This window comes from Octopus sinensis, linkage group LG2 (assembly GCF_006345805.1).
Source record: "Octopus sinensis linkage group LG2, ASM634580v1, whole genome shotgun sequence".
Taxonomy (NCBI): Eukaryota; Metazoa; Mollusca; class Cephalopoda; order Octopoda; family Octopodidae; genus Octopus; species Octopus sinensis.
In genome coordinates this window covers 165,781,523-165,806,278 of record NC_042998.1, presented here as the reverse complement: position 1 = coordinate 165,806,278, position 24,756 = coordinate 165,781,523, and the positions used below count along the sequence as shown (strand labels likewise).

General features: G+C 34.1%; 1 protein-coding gene across 2 annotated transcripts in view; it reads left to right on the top strand.

The window, feature by feature from the left end:
- LOC115232390 (ADP-ribosylation factor-like protein 6-interacting protein 1) overlaps positions 1-24,756 on the top strand; it is an 87,699-nt gene that overhangs the window by 39,208 nt on the left and 23,735 nt on the right. For both annotated transcript variants that reach the window (XM_029802248.2, XM_029802247.2), the window contains exon 2: positions 213-349. In XM_029802248.2, coding sequence (XP_029658108.1) covers positions 213-349 — 137 coding nt within the window. The remainder of the gene's footprint in view (positions 1-212; positions 350-24,756) is intronic.

Sequence of the window (24,756 nt, the reverse complement as noted above, 5' to 3'; positions counted from 1 at the left end):
TGTTAAGTGTTTATATATATATATATATATATATATATATATATATAACCTTATCAACTACGGGTTTTACTATCTTATGTTTCTATCTTCTACTCTCGTGTAGCTAGCCAGGTGCATCTGTTTATAAGCTGCATATCTTTTATTACCATGTAATAACATATTTTATTTTATATCTTCATTGGTTGATATGATATTTTTATTTCTTTATTCAGCATAACAATGAATTGAATGAACTTATGAAAGATATGGAAGGATGGAGAGCTGCATTGCTTCGCTTAAATGGCGTCATTGACTGGGACCGGCCATACCATCCACTTGTACTTTTGGCTCCAATAACAATTATTTTTCTGTGAGTAACTGTTCATTTTTTCCATTTGTAATAAAGTTTACTACTTCTTGAGAAAAAAAATAACCTTTGTTTGAAATTTTTCATTTAAAAACTCAAAACTTCCATTTTTTATGAATGTGAAGACCAACTGTTGAAGTATACTAGGTCTTATGAAGGAAATCTGATCTACCTTTTTCTCTGGTCATATCTATTGGTAAAGATAAACTTGGTACTATTATACAATGGAACATCTGTCAGTTTTACAATTTTGCACTTGCGTATATCTAGTTGGACTGGAGTAGTGAGAATTATATTTTCACAATGGGTATTTTGCAACATTGGTGACGGGATTGGCATCTTTTTAGCTGACTGGTATTTACTCTATCTGTGGCCATGTGTTGCATTTCATATAAAAGCATCATGTAATGGCTAGGATTGGGGCACCAGTGAACGTTTTTATCTTCATACACCATCTCTCTCTCTCTCTCTCTCTCTGTATCCCTGCTGGGGTAACCATGTATCTCTTCTATAGCAAGACACCTGGTTCTGTCCCTTTATCAAAATCTTGCGTCTCATCATCTGGCACAAAGCTACCTCTGTTAATACCACTCCCCTCTCAGTTGGGGGATCTTTGTCTTGCAAGTTACTTGGTGATCTTGCTGGTGCTGATGCCATGTAAAAATCATCCAGTACACTCTGTAAAGTGGTTGGTGTTAGGAAGGGCATCCAGCCATAGAAACCATGCCAGAGCAGACAGTAGAGTTTGGCATGGTCTTCTGGCTTACCAGCTCCCACCAAATTGTCCTGTCCATGCCAGTGTTGAAGATGAACGTTAAATGATGATAATTATGATAGTGTATTATTGGCAAGAGAGAACCACTTGAAGACTCCATCTCCCTCCAGGTTATTGACTCAACTGGAAATCACAAGCACATGAAATAAGTAAAATAATTGAACTAGATATTGAACCCTCAGCACAAACGTTTTCTGAGAGCTTTCCATTTTTTTGTGACACTGGCATTTTAACTTCAAGATTCAAAACTGAAGAGTAGAATTGAAATATTGTTTATAGGAAGAAGAAGAAAGGAAAAAACATAAAACAAACCTGGCTTGGTATAAAGTATGATTAACCCGATAGTGTTCACATTATTCTTCCAAAATTAATCCTTTTTTATCCACATTGTTTTGAATTAATCATGCATTATCTTGTAGCTATGAGATATTGATGAGGTAGCTGTTAATTTTTAAAACAATATTGTAGGGTTGGTGTGAGAGACCAGATCTAGCCAGTTTGACCATAAAACAGGCAGAATACTTTTGGCCGGATATGGCCGGTTTAAATGTTAAAGGGTTAAGGCAAAATTGTATGAAATGGTAAGAGTAATAATCAGATATGCTGAGATACTGAGAAGGTTTTGCTACTGGAAGTTGTACTCTTTGAAAGGAAAACAAATTGGCATTCAGTAAGAAATGTAAGATAGAAAAGTAGTAGTGATAGGAAATAGGATTTGGCAATGGAGTTGAAATTTGAGTAAAAAAGAATAGAGCTGTAGATGGAATGAACACTGAAATAAAGTCTGTAGTTATATTAGTCTAATGGAGAAAGATTAAGTTTGATGAGGAATTTCCATTTAGAGGGGAGCATTGGATAACTTGAAATTTGTAAAGAATATCTTGGCCTAAGTAATGTATGATATATATCAGTTCTTTTTATTTTTGGAAATTAAGTAAATATAAGATTAGAAAATTATTTCTTGTTATTTTTACTGTTGGGTAGAATTTGTATAGATGCTTCAATTTTACTTACAATGTTTGTACTTATGCATGCATAAAAAATTCCTATAAAAAGAAAAATTAAGGAAGTATTTTAAAACAACAATTCATTTGGTTATTCTGGGGAATTATATTTGTTTTAAATTTTGGCACAGGGTCAGCAGTTTTTGAGGGGAGTAGAAAGTTGATTACATTGATCCCCAGTACTTGATTTGTATTTATTTCATCAACCTTGGAAGGATGAAAGGCAAAGTTGACCTTGATGGAATTTGAGTTCAGAACATATTAATGAACAAAATGCTTGGCAGCATTTTGTCCAGCATACTATTGGTTCTGCCAGCTCACCACCTAATTCTGGTAATTTATAAAGATGATGTTTATTTATTTTTAATAAGGTAATTGTCCTCCTTAGTTTAAAATTAAAGGTTCTTAGTCAAATCTACTCTGGTATTGTGTATACAGCTAGGAGTAAGATAGCTGTTGTTAACCAGGGATGAAACCAACTGAAATATTGTGTAGATGCAAATATTAAAAAAATTTTCATCTCTAAGCTGATAGGTGAAAAGTCATAAGCTTATCACAATCTCAAGTTTGAGCACTTTTAATAATGGTTTCTAGGTAATAGACTTAGGTTAAGTCAAGAAGACAGACGCTTAGTAAACAAACTTTTGATAAAATTTCTTCTGCTTAGACTGCCTGTAATGCCAAGAACATTCAGCTATTAAATATCACTATTCTCATAAAGTTCAGCAGCAGTGTTGTGAATTTATAGTAAAATTGTAATTTAAAAAATGCAATCAAATAAAAAGAAGATATATCATAGCTATCACATGGATTTCTGCAAATTCTGTTTTGCAAAGGTTAATGGATTTTCTAATTTGTCATGATTGGATTTACAAGAGAATTATTTACATTATACATTGAAATGAGGGGAATTTTTTTGTCTAAAGAAATGTTTCTCCTGCATGTATAATTATATCTTGTCAATGAATGTTGACAAGTTGTAAAACCAACAAAACTTTTGGAAGAAAAAACATAATTAATAAATGAGTGGAAATTGAATCGATGAGTGTGTTAGATTATAAGGCATTAAGACAATATGACTCTCCCCAGACACAACAAAATTTGCTTCAACACATGAATTCACATAAAGAATCATGCAAATCAGATACAAAAACGAAGTATAGTTATATCATTACTTCATTAGGTTAAAGGCCGCGATCTGGTAGAATCGTTAGCATGCTGGACAAAATGCTTAGTGGTAATTTTTCTGGTATTATGTTCTGAGTTCAAGTATTACTGAGGTCAACTTTGCTTTTCATTCTTTTGAGGTCAATAAAATAAGTACCAGTTGTGCACTGGTGTTGATGTAATTGACTTACCCACTCCCACTAAAATTACTGGCCTTGTGCCAAAATTTGAAAGAATTATTTCATTAGGTTGGTGAGTTGATTGCAAATTATTTAAACAAGTCCTTGTGATATTTTATTTAGCAAAATCTTTGATTTGTCTGGTATATGTTATCATTAAGAATATGACATTTCAAGTTTGTAAAATTCAACTTGAGATTTTACTGTAAACTTCTGAATAATTGTAGTATTATGGAACTTTTCTCAGTTTGTATGTTGAAACAGTTTCTTTTTGTTTTTGTATTCAGATTTGAATGTTATCAACATCCTTATCTTATGTTCATTTTTTATGTTGACATAGATATGTTTTGAAGTTATTACCCTCTTGGGCAAATAAGGAACCCCTGTCTCACTTGTACATTTGATTTTTGGTATGATTACTTTGTTGGATGCATTTATTGCCAACCATTTATCAAAGTGTGCTTAGAATATTTTATTGTGGCACCAGCATTAGAGAGGTTGTCTTGTTCCTGGTAGGACTAATGAGTCTGCTCTATTCTTTGATGTTGTTCACATACATATAATGGATTCAGAGACCCACATGTTTACTATTTTATTTTTTGGTTATGAACTTGTCATAATTTAAAACTCTATTTTCTGCTTCTTTTGATTATTTTAAAATTAGTCATGGTTTTCTATTTTATCCTTTAATATCTTTCCATTCAAATCCATTACATAGTTTTTTTTTTCCATCTAAGGCTGTAACAAGAACTGATTCTTAATAATCACTAAATTTAAATTTTTGATTTCAACAAAACTGTGCTGGGAAAAGCTTACTGTTTTGGAGATTTATGTGCTGGTAGCAGAAATATGTTGATGGTATTACTTTTTTTTAAAATTTTCAGACGCTATAGCTAAAGTGATCTCTGCTATCTTGTCACCCATATTGTCCTCTGCCCAGGCCTTGTACTAAACACTTTGTCAACTTCTTTCATCCCAGAACATGATCCCCTCTGAAATTCTTTATCTGTACATTTTTTCCCCCTGTGGTTGTTGATTTGTAATTATTTAAAAGATATATAAACTATTCTTTGATGGTTTTTGAAGGCTGTTGGTACTGCTTCTTCCTCCAGACTGATCGTCATTAACATTTAGTATCCGTACTTTATGTTGGCATGGGTTGGATGGCTAGGCAGGATTCTGTAGGTCAGAGGACTATGTCAAGCTCTAATGTCTGTTTGGCATGATTACTATGGCTGGATGCTCTTCCTAACACCAACCAGTTTACAAAGTGTATTAGGTGCTTTTTCATGTCACCAGAACTAAAAGACAAAACCTCTTGATTGAGTTGAGGGGACATGGTGTTGCAGCAGGTGGCTTATGCCAGGTGTTAAGGGGAAAGAGTATAATACAAGGATCAGAACAGGTGTCTTGCCATAGAGGAGATACATGACTACTATAACTAAAAAAAACAAACCTACCATATAGTTATAAAAGTTAAAAGAAAGTAGCTTTTAAGAAATATGGCTGTGTGAATAGTTTTATCATGGAAAAAAGGAATTATACGACATGCTCTTTTTCTTCTGCTGGTTGTTAATGAGTTAGACTTAATTAGTTTTAGCTGCAACTCTTGTAAAATTATTTGAAACTAAACCAATAAGCAAAATAAATTTATGTTTTGACTGTTTTTGTATTTTGTAAGTGATCCAAAACTTGGGCTTTTGAGATCTTGGCAGAATTTAAACTAAGACTATTTCCAACCTTCAGTAGCAGTGTACTTTCTAATGGTTTACTTACGGGGACCTGCTTAATAATTATTTCCAGAAAGCACAGATCATTCCTAATTCAATACAAACTTTAACTTCCTTGACAAGTCTCGTATGTTTTGAAAATATTTAGTTCTGTCTATTTAGCCTGGGTTCAAATCCTATCATTGTTAACTTTAACCCTTTATTCCTCAAAGAGTGATCAAAGGAGTTCTAGTAATACTCTGGAGTTGATTCAATGAACCATACCACCAACCCTTAAAAGTATAGAACAGTGTTTTAGGAAGAAATCATTATTCAAAATAAACTACCATTTTTGTAGCATACAAGTTGATGTAGTGTATACTGTAAACATGTCATTATCTTCCCAAATCCTGCTGCATTTTACATGAAATTTTTGGTCCTCTAAAGTCATCTTGCTGTATAAGTTTTGGCAGTAGATTTTAGTCTGAAAAGTTTGACTTGTATGCCAGAAAATACAGTAATAGATATCATACAGAAATAAGTTTGTGGACAATAAAATTACATCTTGCTTGAAGTTGTTTCACTGTATTTTCTGCTATTGTTAGGAAAGACATGGATACCATAACTTTCCATTTTTCTACTCCTAAAAATTTCAGACATTGCTAGAAATCATTATTATTTGAAAGAAATTGATTTACAACAGCCCATTGAATCAGTTCTATATTTAACATTCTATTCAGTTTCTCAGATCCCAATTTTATCTTTATTTTATAAATTATATAAATTTCTGTTACTGTGTTAAATATGAGCATTTTTACAGATAAAAATTTTAATTTTATTGAAGTATCTATGAATATGGTTGCTTTTACCATCCCCATGTGGCATCTACTAAAATTTATCTCTCTTCTCCTATTCTTGTATTAATTTCCAGTTATTTAAAACCTTTAAACGGTTTTCACAGCTGCACAGTCTCTTTATCAGCTCGGTGGAGACAAAGTAAAGGAAATTCACTTGGAATTCAGCCATTGTAACATAGTTGTCTATAAAAAGTTCAACAGGAACTGTCATATACCTACTTTTTTCCATTATCTCGTTTAACTCTCGTTGCATCACGTGGAAGAGATGTACCTTTCTTCTGCAGTGTGAACTATCTGAAAAAGAAACAGCCTTTCAATTGATATACAATACCTTTCCTAGCAGAATGTCTATTTTTAATGGCATTTTTACTAAACAGTAATGTTAGTATATTTAAACTGTGCTAAGTTTAGCAGCAATAACAGTAAAGCTGTAGCAATGTTTTTTTAAACAACTATTCCATTCGCTCATACCTTGCCATCTTTTTTGAAGCCCAAAACTGTTCAGTGCATGTCCTACTTACTCTTTTTCATTTCTTTCTTCTTTTTATTTTGATCCATCTTCTCTCTGGTGGTTGGAAGATAAATTGTACAGCAAATTTGTTTTTTCTCATTATTTTTCTCTTATCATTTATTATTATTAAGGCAGTGAGATGGCAAAATCATTAGCACACTGGACGAAATGCTTTATAGCATTTCTTCTAGTTTTATGTTCTGAGTTCAAATACTGCCAAGATGGACTTTGCCTTTCATTCTCTTGGTGTCAATAAAATAAAGTACCAGTCAAGTTTGGGGTTGATGTAATCGATTTGCTGCTCTCCTACCCAAATCTTTGACCTTGTACCAAAATTAGAAAGAAACATTATTATCATTATTACTATTGGCATTAAGGTGGTGAGCTGGCAGAGCCATTAGTATGCTGGATGAAATGCTTAGTGGTATTTTGTCTGTTGCTGCAGTCTGAGTTCAAGTTCTACTGAGGTTGACTTTGCTTTTCATCCTTTTGGGGGTCAATAAATTGAGTACCAGTGAAACACTGGGGTTGATGTAACTGACTATCCCCTTCCCCCAAATTTCAGATTTTGTGCCACCCAAATCTTTGACCTTGCGCCAAAATTAGAAAGAGTTATTACTATTGTTATTATTATTTTTATTATTTTTATTATTTAAGCTGGTAGAATCATTAGCATGCTGAGCAAAATGCTTAGCGGTATTTTGCCTGTTGCTGTGTCCTGAGTTCAAATTCCGTCAAGGTTGACTTTACCTTTCATCCTTTCGGGGTTGATAAAATAAGTACCAGTTGAACACTGTGGTTGTTATAAATGACTCATTCCTTCCCCTAAAACTGCTGCCATTGTGACAAAATTTGAAGCCATTATTATTTTTGTTATTTAAGGCAGTGAGCTGGCAGAATTGTTAGCACACTAGGCAAAATGCTAGTGGCATTTCGTCTGAGTTCAAATACCACCAAAGTTAATTTGCCTTTCATCCTTTCAGGGTCGATAAAATCAGTACCTATTTCTTTACTACCCACAAGGGGCTAAACACAGAGAGGACAGACAAATGGATTAAGTCGATTATATCGACCCCAGTGCGTAACTGGTACTTATTTAATTGACCCCGGAAGGATGAAAGGCAAAGTCGACCTCGGCGGAATTTGAACTCAGAATGTAATGGCAGACAAAATATCGCTAAGCATTTCGCCCGGCGTGCTAACGTTTCTGCCAGCTCGCCGCTGGAGTTGAAGTAGTCGACTAGTCCCCGCCTCCCTATTTCAGGCCTTATGCTTACAGTAGAAAGGATTATTAGTATTATTATTGTTGTTTTTGGTGTCGTTATTGTATTTTTAATTCTTCAAAGCCTGATGTTAGCTTGTGGTTACATTGTCTTTTTATTTTAACTGGAGCTCTACTTTCATGGATTTTAACTGAGGCAAATTACATCTAAATTTAGTATCTTCCTCATTTACATATTATGGTTTAACATCATGTAACGTCCACTTTTTCATGCTTTCATGGGTTGGATGGAATTTGTTAAAGTGGATTTACTACAGCTGGATGCCCCTCCTGTCACCAACTCAAAAATGTTTCCAAGTCAGGTAACATTCCCTATGATTGGACATGATACAACTTATGTTAGTGTGTTTACATTCCTGTTACTTAGATTATACTAAAGTTTTTTAATTTAAAAAAATACTAAAGTTTTTTACTGTAATCACAACTGTCTGATGAATTTTAATGTAAAACTCTGAGTAACATTATTTACAATGGACGGATAGGTGTCCTCATCTTGTTTGTTGTTACCATAATGTTTTGGCTGATGTACTTTCCAGCCTTCATCAGTCTTCATCAAATGCAACTCTTTATTTGAATCCTGGAGTATCTGTTGATATTATTTCCTAAGTCTCTCCCTGGGATTCACCTCAGAATCCGAAGGTTAGTAGCTTGTGCTCTTATCCACTATATATGCCCATAGGCAATTTTAGAGTGAATTTTTGGGCTTGTAAACCTAATATTTTATCTTTTCTTAGTACTGGTTCCCATATTACATTCATATCTGCACTTGTAAATAATGTAGATAATTCCTCATCTCAAAAATATAGATTAGTACTATGAGTAACAGTTTGTAAAGATTTTTTGGGCTTTAATAAGAAACATATTACTCTACATTTGGTATTCATTTTCTTACCTTGTTTTGTATTTATGTGCTGACCTGTATATATATATCTCTATATATAAAACTGAAATGCGTTTTTACCGCTTGGTTCGCTTTCAATGCCACTACATCCCGTCCGATTTGCTCCAAAATTTACAGGGACATGTAGAATGAGGTGACGATGCGCGTCGGCTACCTTAGAAATCCCTATCTTAAAAGGTGTGGTTGCTAGGGGCCATCTTCCTACCTCACCCTATTTCCTCCAGTACTCTGTCACTCCTCTTCATTTGACAATGCAACTACCGTTATTTAATGTAAAGTCTTCCTCAAATCACTCTGTCGCTATTTACTCTCTTCCAAGAACATTTTCACTCACTCTATCTTTTACCTTCCTATACATTTTACTCATGTATCTATCAGCGTTCATGGACAGTAACAAATATTACATCACCATCCCCATCGCCATCGCATTCTATTGTCTACCTGTCAACACACACACACACACACACACATATATACATATATTTAATATTATATTTTTATTTTTATGTTTTTGTTTTTGATTTTTTACTGTTTCATTTCCCTATTAGTGGTTTTATCTCTAATTTAATTTCTACAGCGTGCACACACACTCACACACACACCTATATGTAGCCCCAGTACACCCGAATGAAATCGGGTTCTCTTCATCAAAATGTGAAAAGGGGTCTACAATTATCATCGCCACAACTTATGTATGTCTTCCTCACTCACTCACTCTTTTTCCTAATGATAATTATCATCGCCACCACCAACACCACCAACACACAATCTGGACAATCTTTCTCTTATAACAAATCATGTTTACATTGCAACGATGTCTGCCACCTCCGCCGTCTCTATTTATTCTGCAAATGACCAGAACTCGGGAAACTTGCTTTAGTGTTCTATGGTCTATGACCAGAACTCGGGAAACTTGGTTGAGTGTTCTATGGTCTATGACCAGAACTCGGGAAACTTGCTTCACTGTTCTATGGTCTATGACCAGAAATCGGGAAACTTGGTTGAGTGTTCTATGGTCTATGACCAGAACTTGGGAAACTTGGTTGAGTCCTCATCTTATAAAATGTGGCCCCAGTAGACCCAAATTAAATCGGGTTATATTAACCAAAAGGTGAAAAGGGGTATAAATGGGGCTGGAAGGGGATTAAAATTTAAAGGAGTGGGTGTTTAGCAATTCTCTGTTACATCAAGCTAAAAAATTTGCTCCAGCCTTTTAATCGTCAATGTGTTGCCATCCATGATGAAGAAGTTTTGAATGCTTGCCATCGTGAGTCTACTGTCGTGAGAAAGAATCAAGTCAAAACTTGGTTTTTAGGGATTTTCTTTTACATCAAGTTCAAAATTTTACGCCAGCCGTTGAACTGTCAATACGTTGCTGTCCATCGTTAAGAAATGCCAGCCATGGTGACTCTACTATCCTCAAATTCTATCCCTTCAAACTTTGGTTTCCAATATTTTATTATTTTTATTCAGCTCGCAAGTTCGTCTGTCCCTTTTAAATGTTAGTGTTTTGCTGTAACTGCCTGATATTTATGATTGATCTTTCTAAATATTTTATTTCTCAACTTACTCAAGATCTTTTGTTGTTTATAAATGGGAGAGAGATACATAAAGATAGAGAGTAAGAGAAAGCGAGGGAGAGTCCGAGAGAAAGGAAGAGTAAGAGAGTGGGAAAGTGAGAGAGAAAGGAGAAAGAAACAAAGAGGGAGAATCATCATCATCATCATCATCATCATCATCATCGTTTAACGTCCGTTTTCCGTGCTAGCACGGGTTGGACAGTTTGACGGGTCTGGGAAGCCAGGAGGCTGCACCAGGCTCCAGTCTGATCTGGCAGTGTTTCGACAGGTGGATGCCTACTCTGTGAGCGTAGTGGGTGCTTTTTTCGTGCCGCCTGCACAAGTGCCAGGGGGGCTGGCAGCGGCCACGATCGGTTGGTGCTTTTTACGTGCCACCAGCACAGAAGCCAGTCAAGGCGGCGCTGCAATCCGCAACGTTCGGATGGTGCTTTTTACGTGCTGAAAGGAAGCAACAGAAAGTAACAACCACACTCTTACCCGCGCGTAGAGCGGGTCACCTTCAGCTAGTATATATATATATATATATATATATATATATATATATATGTATATGTATGTATGTATGTATGTATGTATCTATTTATGTGTGTTTGTGTTTGTCCCTCTGCAATTGCTTGTCAACCAGTGTTAGTGTGTTTATGTCCCAATAACTTAGCAGTTCAGCAAAAGAGACCAATAGAGTAAGTACTGGGCTTACAAAGAATAAGTCCTGGATTTGAGTTCTTTGACTAAAACCCTTAAAGTGGTGCTCCGGCATGGCCACAGTCAGATGCCAGAAATAAGTAAAAGAATAAAAGAATCGGCGCCCTAGCATGGCTGCAGTCTAATGACTGAAACAAGCAAAAGATATATATATATATATATATGAAGGCATGTGAACTAGTAGTTAGAATATTGCACTTACAATCTTGTAATCCTGGTTTCAGTTCCCAGATTGGTGGTGCACTGTGTTCTTGAGCTAAACACATTGTTTCATATTGGTCTGGTCCACTCAGCTGTAAATGGCTAACCATGCAATGGATTGGCAACCTGTTTGAGGGAATGTTGGCCTGCCTCTCTAGCCAGTGAGACGGCATCATTCGAACGGTACAATACTACAGTGTAGCACATTGTGACCAGCAGTGTGTAATAGCTAATAGTCTGGTTGATACAGGGATATATATGTATGTGTGTGTGTGTGTACACATACACGTAATGTCAAGATGACATCTTCAGTTTGCTTCCTCTCTCATCTCGCCAACACATCTCTCATCTACTTATCTGTCACTTACCCTTCTTATCTTACATTCCTTTATCACTATCTTATCTATGCCACTGTCATCCATGTCTCTAGTGTGTCTACCTTTATCACTTATCAATCATGCATCCAGTTTTCATTCTCTTGTTGCCCAGCTCTTGATCACTCCTCTTTTCACCCTCACTGTGTTATACTTCTGGTGTGATTAATGATAACAGTTGAGCCTCTTCAGCTCACCATACTATACATTATTTTTTATATTACTAGGTATGCCATCTGACTCAATGCTCTACTCCTCTCTCTCTTTCTTTCATCCGTATTATCAAGCACTCTCAACATTTTCGGGTATATTTTTATGGCACCTCATCAGGTCTGCATGCACCTCATACATTCCACCTATTTTCTCCATTGGCCATTTGGTATTGACAGCCATCATTCACTTTCACCACTTATTTATCTTTCACTTTCCGTCACTCTCTCTCACCTGTATCTCTTCTCTTGTGCTGATGTCACAATAAAATGCACTCTGCAACATGATTATGTTAGGCAGGGCATCTAGTCATAAAAACCAAGTAAAAAAAATGAAACTTACAAGCAAAATTTAGTCTCCTGACCCATCTGGATGAACAGAAATAACCTGTCCAACCCATACTAAAAGTGCAGAAAGTGGACATAAAATGATGACAGTGACAATGATGATGATAGTGATGAAGATGAATTTGAAAAAAATTAGTAAAATAACTATTTCATTAATTGGTGTATTGAGCTTGTGTTTGGGCCCTAGCTTAACAAAAGTTAAACACCGGAAAATTACAATGGAAATTTTTTGCGTATATATATGAACATTTTAAAACAAGCAGTTTCTTTTTCAAATTTTAGAGCTTAATATTGAAAGGGTTAATCAAATTCCACCAAGATCAACTTTGTCTGTCATCCTTTTAGGGTCATTGAAATAAGTACCAGTTAAAAACTGGGTCAGTCTAATTGGCCTATCCCTCCCCAAAATTGATGGATTGTGTTAAAACTTGAAAGTGATATTAAAAGGGTTAATTAGTGTTAGCTGCATAAGTCTTTGTAACTAAATACTATATTTAGAATCAATTATTTTTTATTGTTGTAAAACTTTGTGTCAAACTTGTCTTTATTGCCATTATCTTTATAAATTCTAATTCTCTTTCTGGGTATTCAAATGTTACAGGAAAGTGACATTGCTATTAAGAACAACAATATTTGTAACAGTGGCTTCAAATTATGGTGCATTGAAAATATAACCTTCTTGTATATGTAACCTTCTTTAAACTAGTTATACTAACAAACCTACTTTTAGTATTTTCACTTCCGGGTTTACGCATTCTTGCCTCCATTACTGTTTATAAATCTTTCATTAAATTTCATCATCTTGTATTTCGTGTATTTCACTTTCATCGTCATCATCATCATCATTTAATGTCCGCTTTCCATGCTAGCATGGGTTGGACGATTTGACTGAGGACTGGAGAACCTGATGGCTGCACCAGGCTATCTGGTTCGCCAATCCTCAGTCAAATCATCCAACCCATGCTAACATGGAAAGCGGGCGTTAAACAATGATAAGGATGATGATGAAATGAAATTTCTTATGCCTTTTAATTTCATACTGTAAATAAAAAAAAAAACTTGGGGTAACTGCATTGGAATTTGGGTTCATTTAAACGTTCAATCATCATCAATTAAGCACACTTTTAATTATTAATAATGACATTTTATTGTATTTGTTTTCTGAACATAAAATAAATAAAAGGATTCAGAATTTGTGGTTACTTCAACAATTCAACAGTCATAACATGAACAGTGTTGATGAATTCTTATAAAAATGAAATGATAAAACTAAGGAAACCAGGAAATACAAATTTAAAAACTAAAAGTTTATGAAATTTATTTATATAGGCTTACCTCAAATTATGTTGATTATTGGTTTCATATGTGACAACTTGAAAAATGGCATAACATGAAAAAATCATTAAAAAAATCTGTTAGCTTATATCTGTTTTATATCTGTTTGTACATGTTTGATTTGATTTCTCCATTTCAGTGTTGGTTTTTAAATGTTTTTTATTAATTTTTTATGCTTTTAAACATATTTGCTCAGACCAATATAAAGTTGAATAAATCAACTGAAGTTGAGGTGTATTTCTTAAGAAAAAAAAATGATGTAAAGTTGAAAAAGATGTAACCTGAAATGAGCTAAGTTGAGATATGCCTCCACTCTTAAATGTATTCTTAGTTGATTACAAAATTAAGTTTTGTGGTATTTAGTACTTGGTGTAGAGCTTAATGTAGTCCAATATATAGGTCTCTGTGAAGAGGAAGAAGACTATAGATAATAAGCTCCCATAGACATTGAGAAATCTGAGTAGGTTTATTTACTGTAGAACTGATAAGTTTGTGGGTAATGTACTGAAGTGACACGTCAATGATAATCTTATAATTGAAATGTAGAAGAGTAACATGTGTGAGTTTTTAGCAACATAAAAGAAACCACAAGTTGATTACCTTATTACTTTCAACCAAAATAGCTACTGGGTCTTCAGTTTGTAAACATAACAAGCTTACATTTATTGTAAATTGTTAAATTATCTTCATTAGAGACCCTGCTTATAAATAGCTTTTACTATGTTTTTAAAACATTTAAAAGCAAATGTCTATCTTGTAAATAACAGTTTAATCCCTTTGCATTTAAACCAGCCACATCAGGCCCAATTATTCTATCTATTTTATGTTCAAATTGACCAGATCCAGCCTTTCACATTTGTCCTACAATTTCATTCTAAAAATAAACAGTTACATCATCATCAAAATCTTGAAGCTTCAAGATATTGCATTGTCAATTCAAAACAATTTGAAAAAATAAGCATTACATTTGACAGAGTGATTTGAATGCTAAAGGGTTGAAAGTGTATTTAGCAGGGTCACCTTTAAAATTGTTAATTTCAAATGATCATATTGTCTTCAAATTGAACCTTAATTAGTTGTTTGAATTAATTTCTGTTTTTCTGACAGCTTTCATCAAATAGCACTTCTACCTTTTCTCTGAAAATGATATTTCTGACAAACTCGATCTCGTCAGATATGTGGACTGTAGTTGTTTAATGTTTTTTTGTTGTTGCTGATAAAACATTTTTTTTTATCTACTGCCATCATAGCATTACAGTAGGCTGTAGTATCTATCATACTTGTATGATAGGGCCTACAAAGGTTGTGGGCACTCTCTGACTAATTCATGAAAAAAAGTTTATCTCAGTTTACAAAGTGTTAGGATACTGGTCAAACAATAAGATTTACCCATGTGAAGATTTGAGTTCACCACTCCAAGCTAAATGAAATGCATTTAGCTGCTCTTTGTAGAATTAATTTATGGCCAAGTGGGCAAGGCCATAAAAAGTCTTTTTTCACATTGATTCATCACAGAAATTCAACACAACTTTGACTTGTTGTTGTATCAGCTGCCTTGATAAAATAGATCAGATTTATAGTCAGATGATATGACCGTACTACTGTGTTCTCTGGAAAAGTGTACCTCAGTTATAACATTCTCCAATATGTACTTTATGACAATGATATATGGTTTGAGGGAATTTTGGTTGTTATTTCTTATATAGTGAACAACTATGTAGAAGCTTTCTCATTAGCTTAGAGGAACTTTCTAGTGGTACTCTATCACCTTTACCCATTGTGACTCTAATAATCAAACATTGTGTTACAGAAAATTAATCATCCCTCACCACTGCTCGACAACCTGTGTTGGTTTGTTTAAATTCCTGTAATTTAGTGGTGTGGTAAAAGAGGCTGATAGGATAAGCACCAAGCTTTAAAAAAAAAAAAGTACTAGGGTCAATTTGTTTGACTCAAATTCCCCAAGATGGTGCCCCAGCATGGCCACAGTCTAATAACTGAAACAAGTTAAAGGTAAAAGGTATTGTAAAATCTAAAATTATAATTGTATGAAATTTATGTTCAATTATATAAAAATGTTCTTGATAAACAATACCTTTCAGAAATATTAGTTTCCAGTTTTGGCACAAGGCTGCAATTTCAGGGTAGGGATTAAGTTGATTACATTAACCCCAGTGCTCAACTGGTACTATTTTATTGACCCTGAAAAGATGAAAGGCAAAGTCAACTTTGGTGGAATTTGAACTCAGAATATAAAGACGGATGAAATACTACCAATCATTTTGCTCAGTGTGCTAATCATTACAGCTAGCTTGCCACATTATCCTTAAGAAATATTAGAATATTATTTATTATCAAAAGATAACATTCTTTTAGAAAAAAATATATCCTTTTATTAGATAATTATTCATACTAGATACAAGAAAGTTATTGCATTCTGATAACCCTGTGTTGATTCCTAATTGATTCAAATAATACTTGCTTAGTTGTCTTTGCAAGGTATTTAGATTTTGTGTGTGTGTAAACAGAAATAGAGTAACTCATATTTGGAAACAGTGACATCATATACATTAATTAAAAAGTTTTAAACACTTTCTTTCAATGTTAGATTATTTGGCAAAGCTGAATAGTTTCATTAATTATCAAGATAGATATTTTATGGATTTTTCAACTGAGAGGTAGGAGTGGTACTATTTTTGTTGTTTGATAAACTAAAGCAAGTAGGATAAGTGAACTTAGCATTGCTCAAAGTAGTTTTTGTTATTTTGTTAGAATTAATGACCTACAGGTGAAATATCCAGGTCTTCAGCAATAAATGTATTACTTGCAGTTGTTACATCTTTGAGAGAAAGAAGGGAAGTGAGAAGAAATGAGAAGGAAAAAGAGAGGGGAGGGAAAGAGAGAAAGGTGTCAAAAAAAAGTTAAGAAATCAAGAAGTAAGTTCATGTAGGTACTGCACCTGAAATATTTTTAGTGAAAGTGGGATAGCAATTACATTAGTATCCTAAATAATTCCATATAAAACAATCATGTCCCTCCAAAAAACAAAATAACAAAAATGTTAAATTTTCTTCATAAATAAAATGTTAGAATTGTTGCTGTTGTTGTTGTTATTGATGTGGATACTGTTTTGTATTTTGTGCTAATGTAATTTGTTTACTTTCCTCTACAGAGCAGAATGGCTCTTTGGGTTTAATTTCTGGGTCTGTACTGTTTGGTCAGAACCAAGAAATCAGTTAGCTCTTATTTTACTGCCATAGAGCTCCACTGCCATTTGTTTGAGTTTGAACTTATCATCATCGTCATTGTGCCTATATAACTGGATCCAGATGATGCTATCAGATCTCCAGAGTACCTATTGTGGGTAGGTGAGCTTCATTAAGGCTTGACACTTCATAAATGTATCACTGAAAATGATTCCTTACCCTGTCTATTTCCTTTAATTTTCCCCATTCTTTATTAAAGAGGGCCTATAGTTTTTTTTTAGATTAATTATTCAGAATAACTGAGATTAATATGGGTAATATTTGGCTTGCGCTTTTAATGATTAAAAAAATAGAAAGAAAAAAAATGTTTGAGTGAAGGGAATTCTAAATGAAGAGAGATCTAGAGAAGGATTGAGCATTTTGTACAGGATCTGGGAGATGAGGTACAGAAGAGGTGATGAAAAAAAAAAAAAAAATGAATTGGAAGTGTTTCTATATAAAATAAAATCACATTTATCTGTTGAAGTGTTGAGGAGCATCTTGTCACCCTTAGGGATGATTGATGACTTGTACAGTGACTTTGTTTAATGTGAAGAAGAGTTGTGCACCATCAACCTGACTCTCTTGTCTGTGTCTATCTTCAATCCAGTGGCAAGACCAAGTCAAGACAACTGGAGATAGAGATAGAAGCAGTAGATGATCAAGATATCTTAATTGTCTTATGCTCTTTGCAATTCACAATGCACTAATGCAACTACTTTCCCCTCTGTTGAGCCATGAAGGTTTCTTCCACAGCCTGTGCAATCTAGTCTTCATATGCATTGATAGGCAACCCCTAATATGCCAATCAACCCATAGCTGGCACCTGGGTCAGAGTAGACCTGGGAATTGTAATAGCTAAGAGGTGGTTCCACACTCTTCGAAACCCAGGAACTCCTGAACCAGAACCCCACTACCAGATACAGTTTAAAGTCATATCCACGACATAATATAACAAAATAAAACACCATCAAATTAAACATAATTTTTGCAGTTATTAAGAAGAGAAATTTTAAAAATGATTAGAATAATTAGCTGAAATTTTGATATAAAATACCTGATATCATTAAGATATCTCTTAGTGTGAATCACCAGTGAAAATATAGTTTACTGGTTTTCTACTGTAATTGTTAGTAATAATTTTAAAAGAACCAAATTTTTAACCTTTTGGAAGTGAACTCTAGTGCATTAGGAGCTTAAAAGAAATTCTTTCCATAAGAGGTGTATAATAGATTTAAACATTTCTATTACACATACTGTATTATTATTTTTAGTAAAAGTATGAACATTATAGCATATAATTTCTTTTACATATAAATCTAATGCCTAGTGGCTCTGGAAAAAATCATTATACTACTACTGGTACCACTAAAACTACCAACACTGCCGCTACTACTACTTCAACTTGGCAATAAACTGTAGTTATCTATGTCCTGGTTTTGATTCTCATTTGAAACTGATTTGCTTTGTTTATGCTGATGTAAAATTTGTTTCTAGCATTGGCACAAGGCCTGAAATTTGTGGAAGGGAGCTAGTTGGTTACATCAGTCTCATTATTTGATGGGTTGTTCATTTTATCAACCCTGGATAGATGAACAGCAAAGATGACCTTGGTGGAATTTGAACTCAGAATGCAATGAGTCAGAAAAAATACCACTAAGCTCTAACAATTTTGCCAACTCAGTGCTTCTGACTTAATCCCAGTGTTCATCTGGTACTTATTTTATTCCTGAAAGGATGAAAGGCAAAGTCGACCTCAGCAGAATCTGAACCCCAAATGTGAAAATGGATGAAATGCTGCTAAGCATTTTGCCTGGTATGGTAATGATTCTGCAAGCTTACCATCTTTCACTGTTCTAAAATTATTAATTACTATTTTTATTATTAGTGAATGATGTTCAAAGGACTGAATTACTGGAGTTGGAGTCACTTTATCTAAATATATTTTTCTTGGAATATAAATTTAATATTCCTTCTTTGAACTTTATCTTTCTTATAAACCTAAAGTTTCATATGTTTATATTGATTTCGTATGATTTAAATGTATTTATATATTAAATACAGACTCATTTAGTTGGTAGACTTTTAACTCAGCACTCTTGAATTGTTTTACAGCATCTTTGATTGATTTTGTCTTACTCTCTTTGGACAAGGCAAGGTCTTTATACCTACAAATTACTAGAGACTGTTTTATACTTTCATACACTGCCTTTCAGTTAGAAGAGGGCCAAATTTGCTGTTTATAATAGCTATTCAGAGTACTTACTGGTAAGTTAGAGGCAATATTACTGTATTTTGTCAGAAGAATGTGGGGAGTTGTTTAGATATATAGATTAATTAGTACAGAAAAATGTAAAACGTGAGGAAACTAATGATAGCTGTCTTCAGGTAAAAAAAAAATGAAAAAAAAAGGTAATAGAATATACAAAAAAATTAGTATTTACCACTCCTCTTGACACAGAAACTTATTTTATGAATTTTATTATTCTGGTAGTGAGTTTTTTTTTTTTGTTTTTAGAAATGCCTCTTGCCACTTACAAAATATCACATAATTCTTTACCCTTTTCCTCACAGATCTTATACTTTTTAAATAATCTTAATCAACATTATGATTATTGTTGCTGATGTCTATTTAAGAAATTGTCATCTATGATTTAAACCTACATTTATGACCCCCTATTTCATCCTGAAAAATGATGTCTTGGTTTTGGAATGGGGAATCTTGAAACACATTAAGCTATAAATAATAGCCTGTAAAATAATATTAGCTTTAAAAAAACCCTTTGGATATAAAAATTCAAAGGCTTATTAAAGGTTTTTTTTAGCCTGATATTTACATGCTATTATTTATAGCTTAATGTACTTCAAGATTCACTGTTCCAAAAAAGAGCTATTTCATATCAAAAGTTTCTAAATTCTTATGATGTCTTTTGTTTCATTATAAAAAAAAATGGAGAAAAAACAAGCAAACAACATTAATGATTAAAATATGAAGTGTCCTGCTCTAATGTTGGTTTTCTTTGCCAAACCCTTTGCTGTGGCCCTTTAGCTCTCCTCTTTATAGCCATACTATTGATTCCACCAGCCACCACCTCCACCACCACATCCACCACCATTACCATAGTGTTTTCTTGTGAACTTTTTCTTTTTCTGTTAGTATGTCAGCATTGAGATAGTGTCTGCATGTACTATTTTCTGTGCATGGAATTTTATTCTGATTATAGTTCCATTGTACATAATATTTATGTCTGGTACCATTGTCATCACCATTATGATTGCTCTATTGTTATTATTATTATTATTATTATTATTATTATTATCCATTGAGGCATCAGTTCTTTTGAAATGCTCTTGTTATGGTAGAATTTATACCTTTAGAATGTGTTGCTTAGCAGTTTTGCATGACAGAGTTGAGTCTTTTTGAAATTTAGATCCATTCATTGAAATCTTGTAAAAATTCTTTTAATAGCAGTCACTCTTTTCATTTGAGATATGCAATACAATTATTTTGTGAGCATTCATTTCATTGACAAATAGCTTAGCAAAATTGACTTGGGTTTTGGTTGTAGTCATTCGATTTCTTTGCATTCAGAATTCTGTTGTTATTTGTTGCATAAACTGTACCACTGGGTGACTTCAGTATTATATTTTGCTCATATCTTTTACTTGTTTCAGTCATTGGACTGCTGCCATATTGGGCCGCCACTTTGAAAGGTTTAATTGAATAAATCAACCCTGGTACTTATTTTTTTGAGTTTGGCACCTATTCTTCTGGTCTCTTTTGCCAAACTGTTGAATTATAAAGTTGTAAACAAACCAATACAAACACAAAGACACACACACACACACATGCGCGCGCACACACACACACACACACACACAACACACACACACACAATGGGCTTCTTTCAGTTTCTGCTTACCAAATCCACTCACAAGGCCTTGGTTGGCTCAAGGCCATTGGAGAAAACACTTGTCCAGAACTGCATATAAAAAGCACCATTTGAGTGTGGTTGATGTCAGTGCTGCCTGACTGGCCCCCATGCCAGTGGCATGTAAAAAGCATGCACTACACCCTTGGAATGGTTGGCATTAGGAAGGGCATCCATCTGTAGAAATGTTGCCAGATCAGACTGGAGCCTGGTGCAGACGCCTGGCTTGCCAGTCCTCAGTCAAACCATCCAACCCATGTCAGCATTAGAAAGCAGATGTTAAATGATGATGATGATGATGATAGTTGGGAAGCAAATTTCTTACCACACAACCACACCTACACACACACACACACACACACATTACAGACTCTCCTGTTGTTAGATGACAGTTGAAAGTTCTACAATTTCTTGCTGAACAACCACACAGATGATTTGTCTATAGTGATGTGCCTTCACACAAACAGGTGTGTGTGCAGTTATGGCTGTGTGGTTAAGAAGCTCACTTCTGAACTACGTTGCATATATATATATATATATATATATATATATATATGTATGTATGTATATGTGTGTGTGTTTGTGTGTATTTGTGTTTGTTTCACCAATGCTTAACAACCAGAGTTGGTTAGTTTATGTCCTTGTAACTTATCAGTTTGGCAAAATAAATAAATAAATAAAAATAGAGATTGATAGAATAATTGCCAAACTTAAAATATGCACTGAGGTTGATATGTCTGACTAAACCTTTCAAGGTGGTGTCGTAGCATGGCCACAGTTCAGTGACTGAAACAAGTAAAAGAATGAAAGAATACATATATGTATGCATGTCTAATATTACAATCTCTGTAATATTGATATCAAAGCTGATTGTTCATGTATATAAAATGTTTTCAAGGTTATATGGAAATTTAATGGTTTTGCAGATCCTACTGTCTATTTGTATAGACTGTAGCTTTGGTGATGGTAATAGTTAAAGAATATTGAATTAGTGTACAGGAAGTACCATCTTGTTTCCAATACATAAAAGATACGTGTCTTATATATTTATATAAACCTCTGTCACCAATCCATATTAAATGTGTTTGTTACTGTTGCACCGAATATTTCCCAATCTTGTCATTAAATTAGTTAAACAACACTGATTTGGTGCATAGTTCTGGTAATCATTACACATTTATTTGGTAATTCTTGTTAGTTCAAGAATTTGCAACCTTTATCTCTGCTGGCAGAATCATTTGCATGCCAGACAAAATGCTTAGTGGCATTTCTTCCAGTTTTATGTTCTCAGTTCAAATTCCGCTGAAGTCGACATTACCTTTCATCCCTTTTGTGTTGATGAAACATGTACTAGTTAAGTTCTGTGGTCAATCGACTTGCTCCTTCCTCCAAAATTTCATGCTTTTTACCTACAGTAAAAAGAATTATTTTATTTATTTATCCCTGGTTAACCAAACTGTAAACCAGCTATCATATATACCACTCTGCTGTTGCAAGGATGGCAACAGAGAGAGGATATTTTAGTGAAACAAAATGCTTCAGTAGTCATGTATATACTTGATTTTTTAAGCCCTTTAACTCAAAGCAGAATAGAATTTATGTAAAAAAAAAACTGTAAAATTATTAATAAAAATAAAATAAAATTAATTTTAATCATTCATTCTAGACCACATTCAACTTTGAAATACTTTACAACTAATTGTGTAGTATTCTTTATTTGCTACATCATTGGTATCTGTTCTGAACTTGTCACTTTTATATCTCAACTTAGACCCATTGACAGTATTCAACTTTTCTTAAATTCACATCTCTCACCCTGTACTCTCTCCTCATAACTGGATCTTCTTTGGCACTTTCTTTCTGTCCTTGTCTTCCCTCAACAATGAATCTGAAACAATTTAATCTTTCAGCATTTAAACTGGCCATATCTGACCCAATTATTCTACATGTTTTATGTTCAAACCTACCTTACAATGTCATACTAAAAGTATACAATTACATCATCAAAATCTCAAAGGTATGAGATATTGCATGATGAGTTTAAAACAACGTGAATTATATTTGAAAGAGTAATCTGAATGGTAAAGGGTTAAGACAAATGTTAACCATCCATTGTCATTGTTATCTTGTTGGAGAGAACCATGAAAAGTTGTTGACCAGAAAAAATTATGCAGATATCCATTAAAATGAATGGAAAGTTCTTTTAAAATAGTTTTGTGAGTCATGTAGCTGGGCTCTAAATTTTACAGATAATTAGGTGTTCAGATATGTTATCAACACATGAATTTTTTTCGTTCTACAACATTAGCTTGGTTGAAGACGTAAATGTGATGGTATCAGATAATTATTAATATCTTCCTATTACTATGACTACTAAATACCAGGAAATAACTAGCTTACCATTTCCTTTCTTTCTCTTTGTTTTACTGATATAAGATACAATTTCTTATCTTGCTATGAAAGAAAATATAGTATACTTTGATTGTAGGAAAATATCTTCCAAGTAGCTTGCTCCTAATTTCTGAAGCATTTTCTGATAAATTTCTTCACATTTTAAAAGGAAGTCAGTACATGATCTAATCTTGCTGTTGTTAATATTATCAACATTATTGATGCTTTTGTTTTAAAAATAGTTATCTGTAGATAAAAATAATAATACTAATTACTATCAGTAATAGTAGTGTAACTGTAATTTTTATTTTTATATCTGAAAATGACAATAATCTATTGATGAGAGGTAATGTTCTAAAACGAAAATTTAGATTTCATTAAATAATTGATGATTTAAGCTTGAATTAAATTTTGGAAAGGTAGTGTTTTCTCTTACAGTTTCCAACATTATGCTCATATCTCACCATTTATGAATGATGAGAGGGTCACAGAAGAATTTCGAGTTGGGGTAGGAGTCCACCAAGGATCAGTTCTCAGCACCCTCTTATTCATCATAGTCCTCTAGGCAATAACAGAGATAGGATGCTCCTGGGAGCTCCTCTATGTTGATGACCTTGCTCTAATTGCTGAGTCACTATCAGAACTAGAGGAAAAGTTTCAGGTGTGGAAGCAAGGATTAGAATTGAAGGGCCTTAAAGTTAACCTAGCTAAAACCAAAGTCTTAATAAGTAGGAAGGCAGACAAACCACAAATCCCTTAAGGTAGATGGCCCTGTTCAATTTGTAGAAAAGGCATAGATAGAAACTCCATAAGATGTACCCAGTGTAAGCTATGGGCACATAAGAGGTGCAGCAATATCAAAGGGAGGCTAACTGGGAAGATAGTTTTTGTATGTGGCAAAGGCTCAGGTGCTGTAAACACTGAAAATGTGCAGAGAACAGCTTCTGTCACATTCCAGGTTGATGACAGTACTGCCTGATTGGCACTCGTGCCAGTGGAACGTTAAAAGCACATCTGAGTATGATCATTGCCAGGGCCATGGATTGGCTCCCATGCTGGTGACATGTGAAAAGCACCACTCAAGTGTAATCATTGCCAGCATCGCGTTACTGGCACATGTGCTGGTGGCACATGAAAAACAACATTCGAGCATGGTCGTTGCCAGTGCTGCCAGACTGGTTGCCATGCAGGTAGCACGTAAAAATACCTTTTGAGCGTGGTCGTTGCCAGAACCACCTGACTGGCCCTCATGCCGGTGGCATGTAAAAGCACCCACTACACTCTCGGAGTCGTTGGCATTAGGAAGTGCATCCAGCTGTAGAAACTTTGCCAGATCAGATTGAGCCTGGTGCAGCCTCTTGCCCACCAGTCCTCAGTCAAACCGTCCAACCCATGCCAGTATGGAAAGTGGACGTAAAACGACGATGATGATGATTCATTAAAGGATTAATGATAATTCCTTGATTATTTCACTGGCTTGCATGCAGAGTTGATATTTTTCCTTATAGAGTAATGGTTTGTTAAATAGTCATGCATTTACTAATATGGATGTTTATAGATGTTTGTTAAAGCAAGGCAGACCTCATTACTGTTATGAAATGTAACTGTTGTATAATTTCAATGATTGTATCATAAGTGGCATAGATATAGAATCAACTATATCTGTTTATTTAATATTGATTTTGCATTTAAGAAAATATTGAACTGA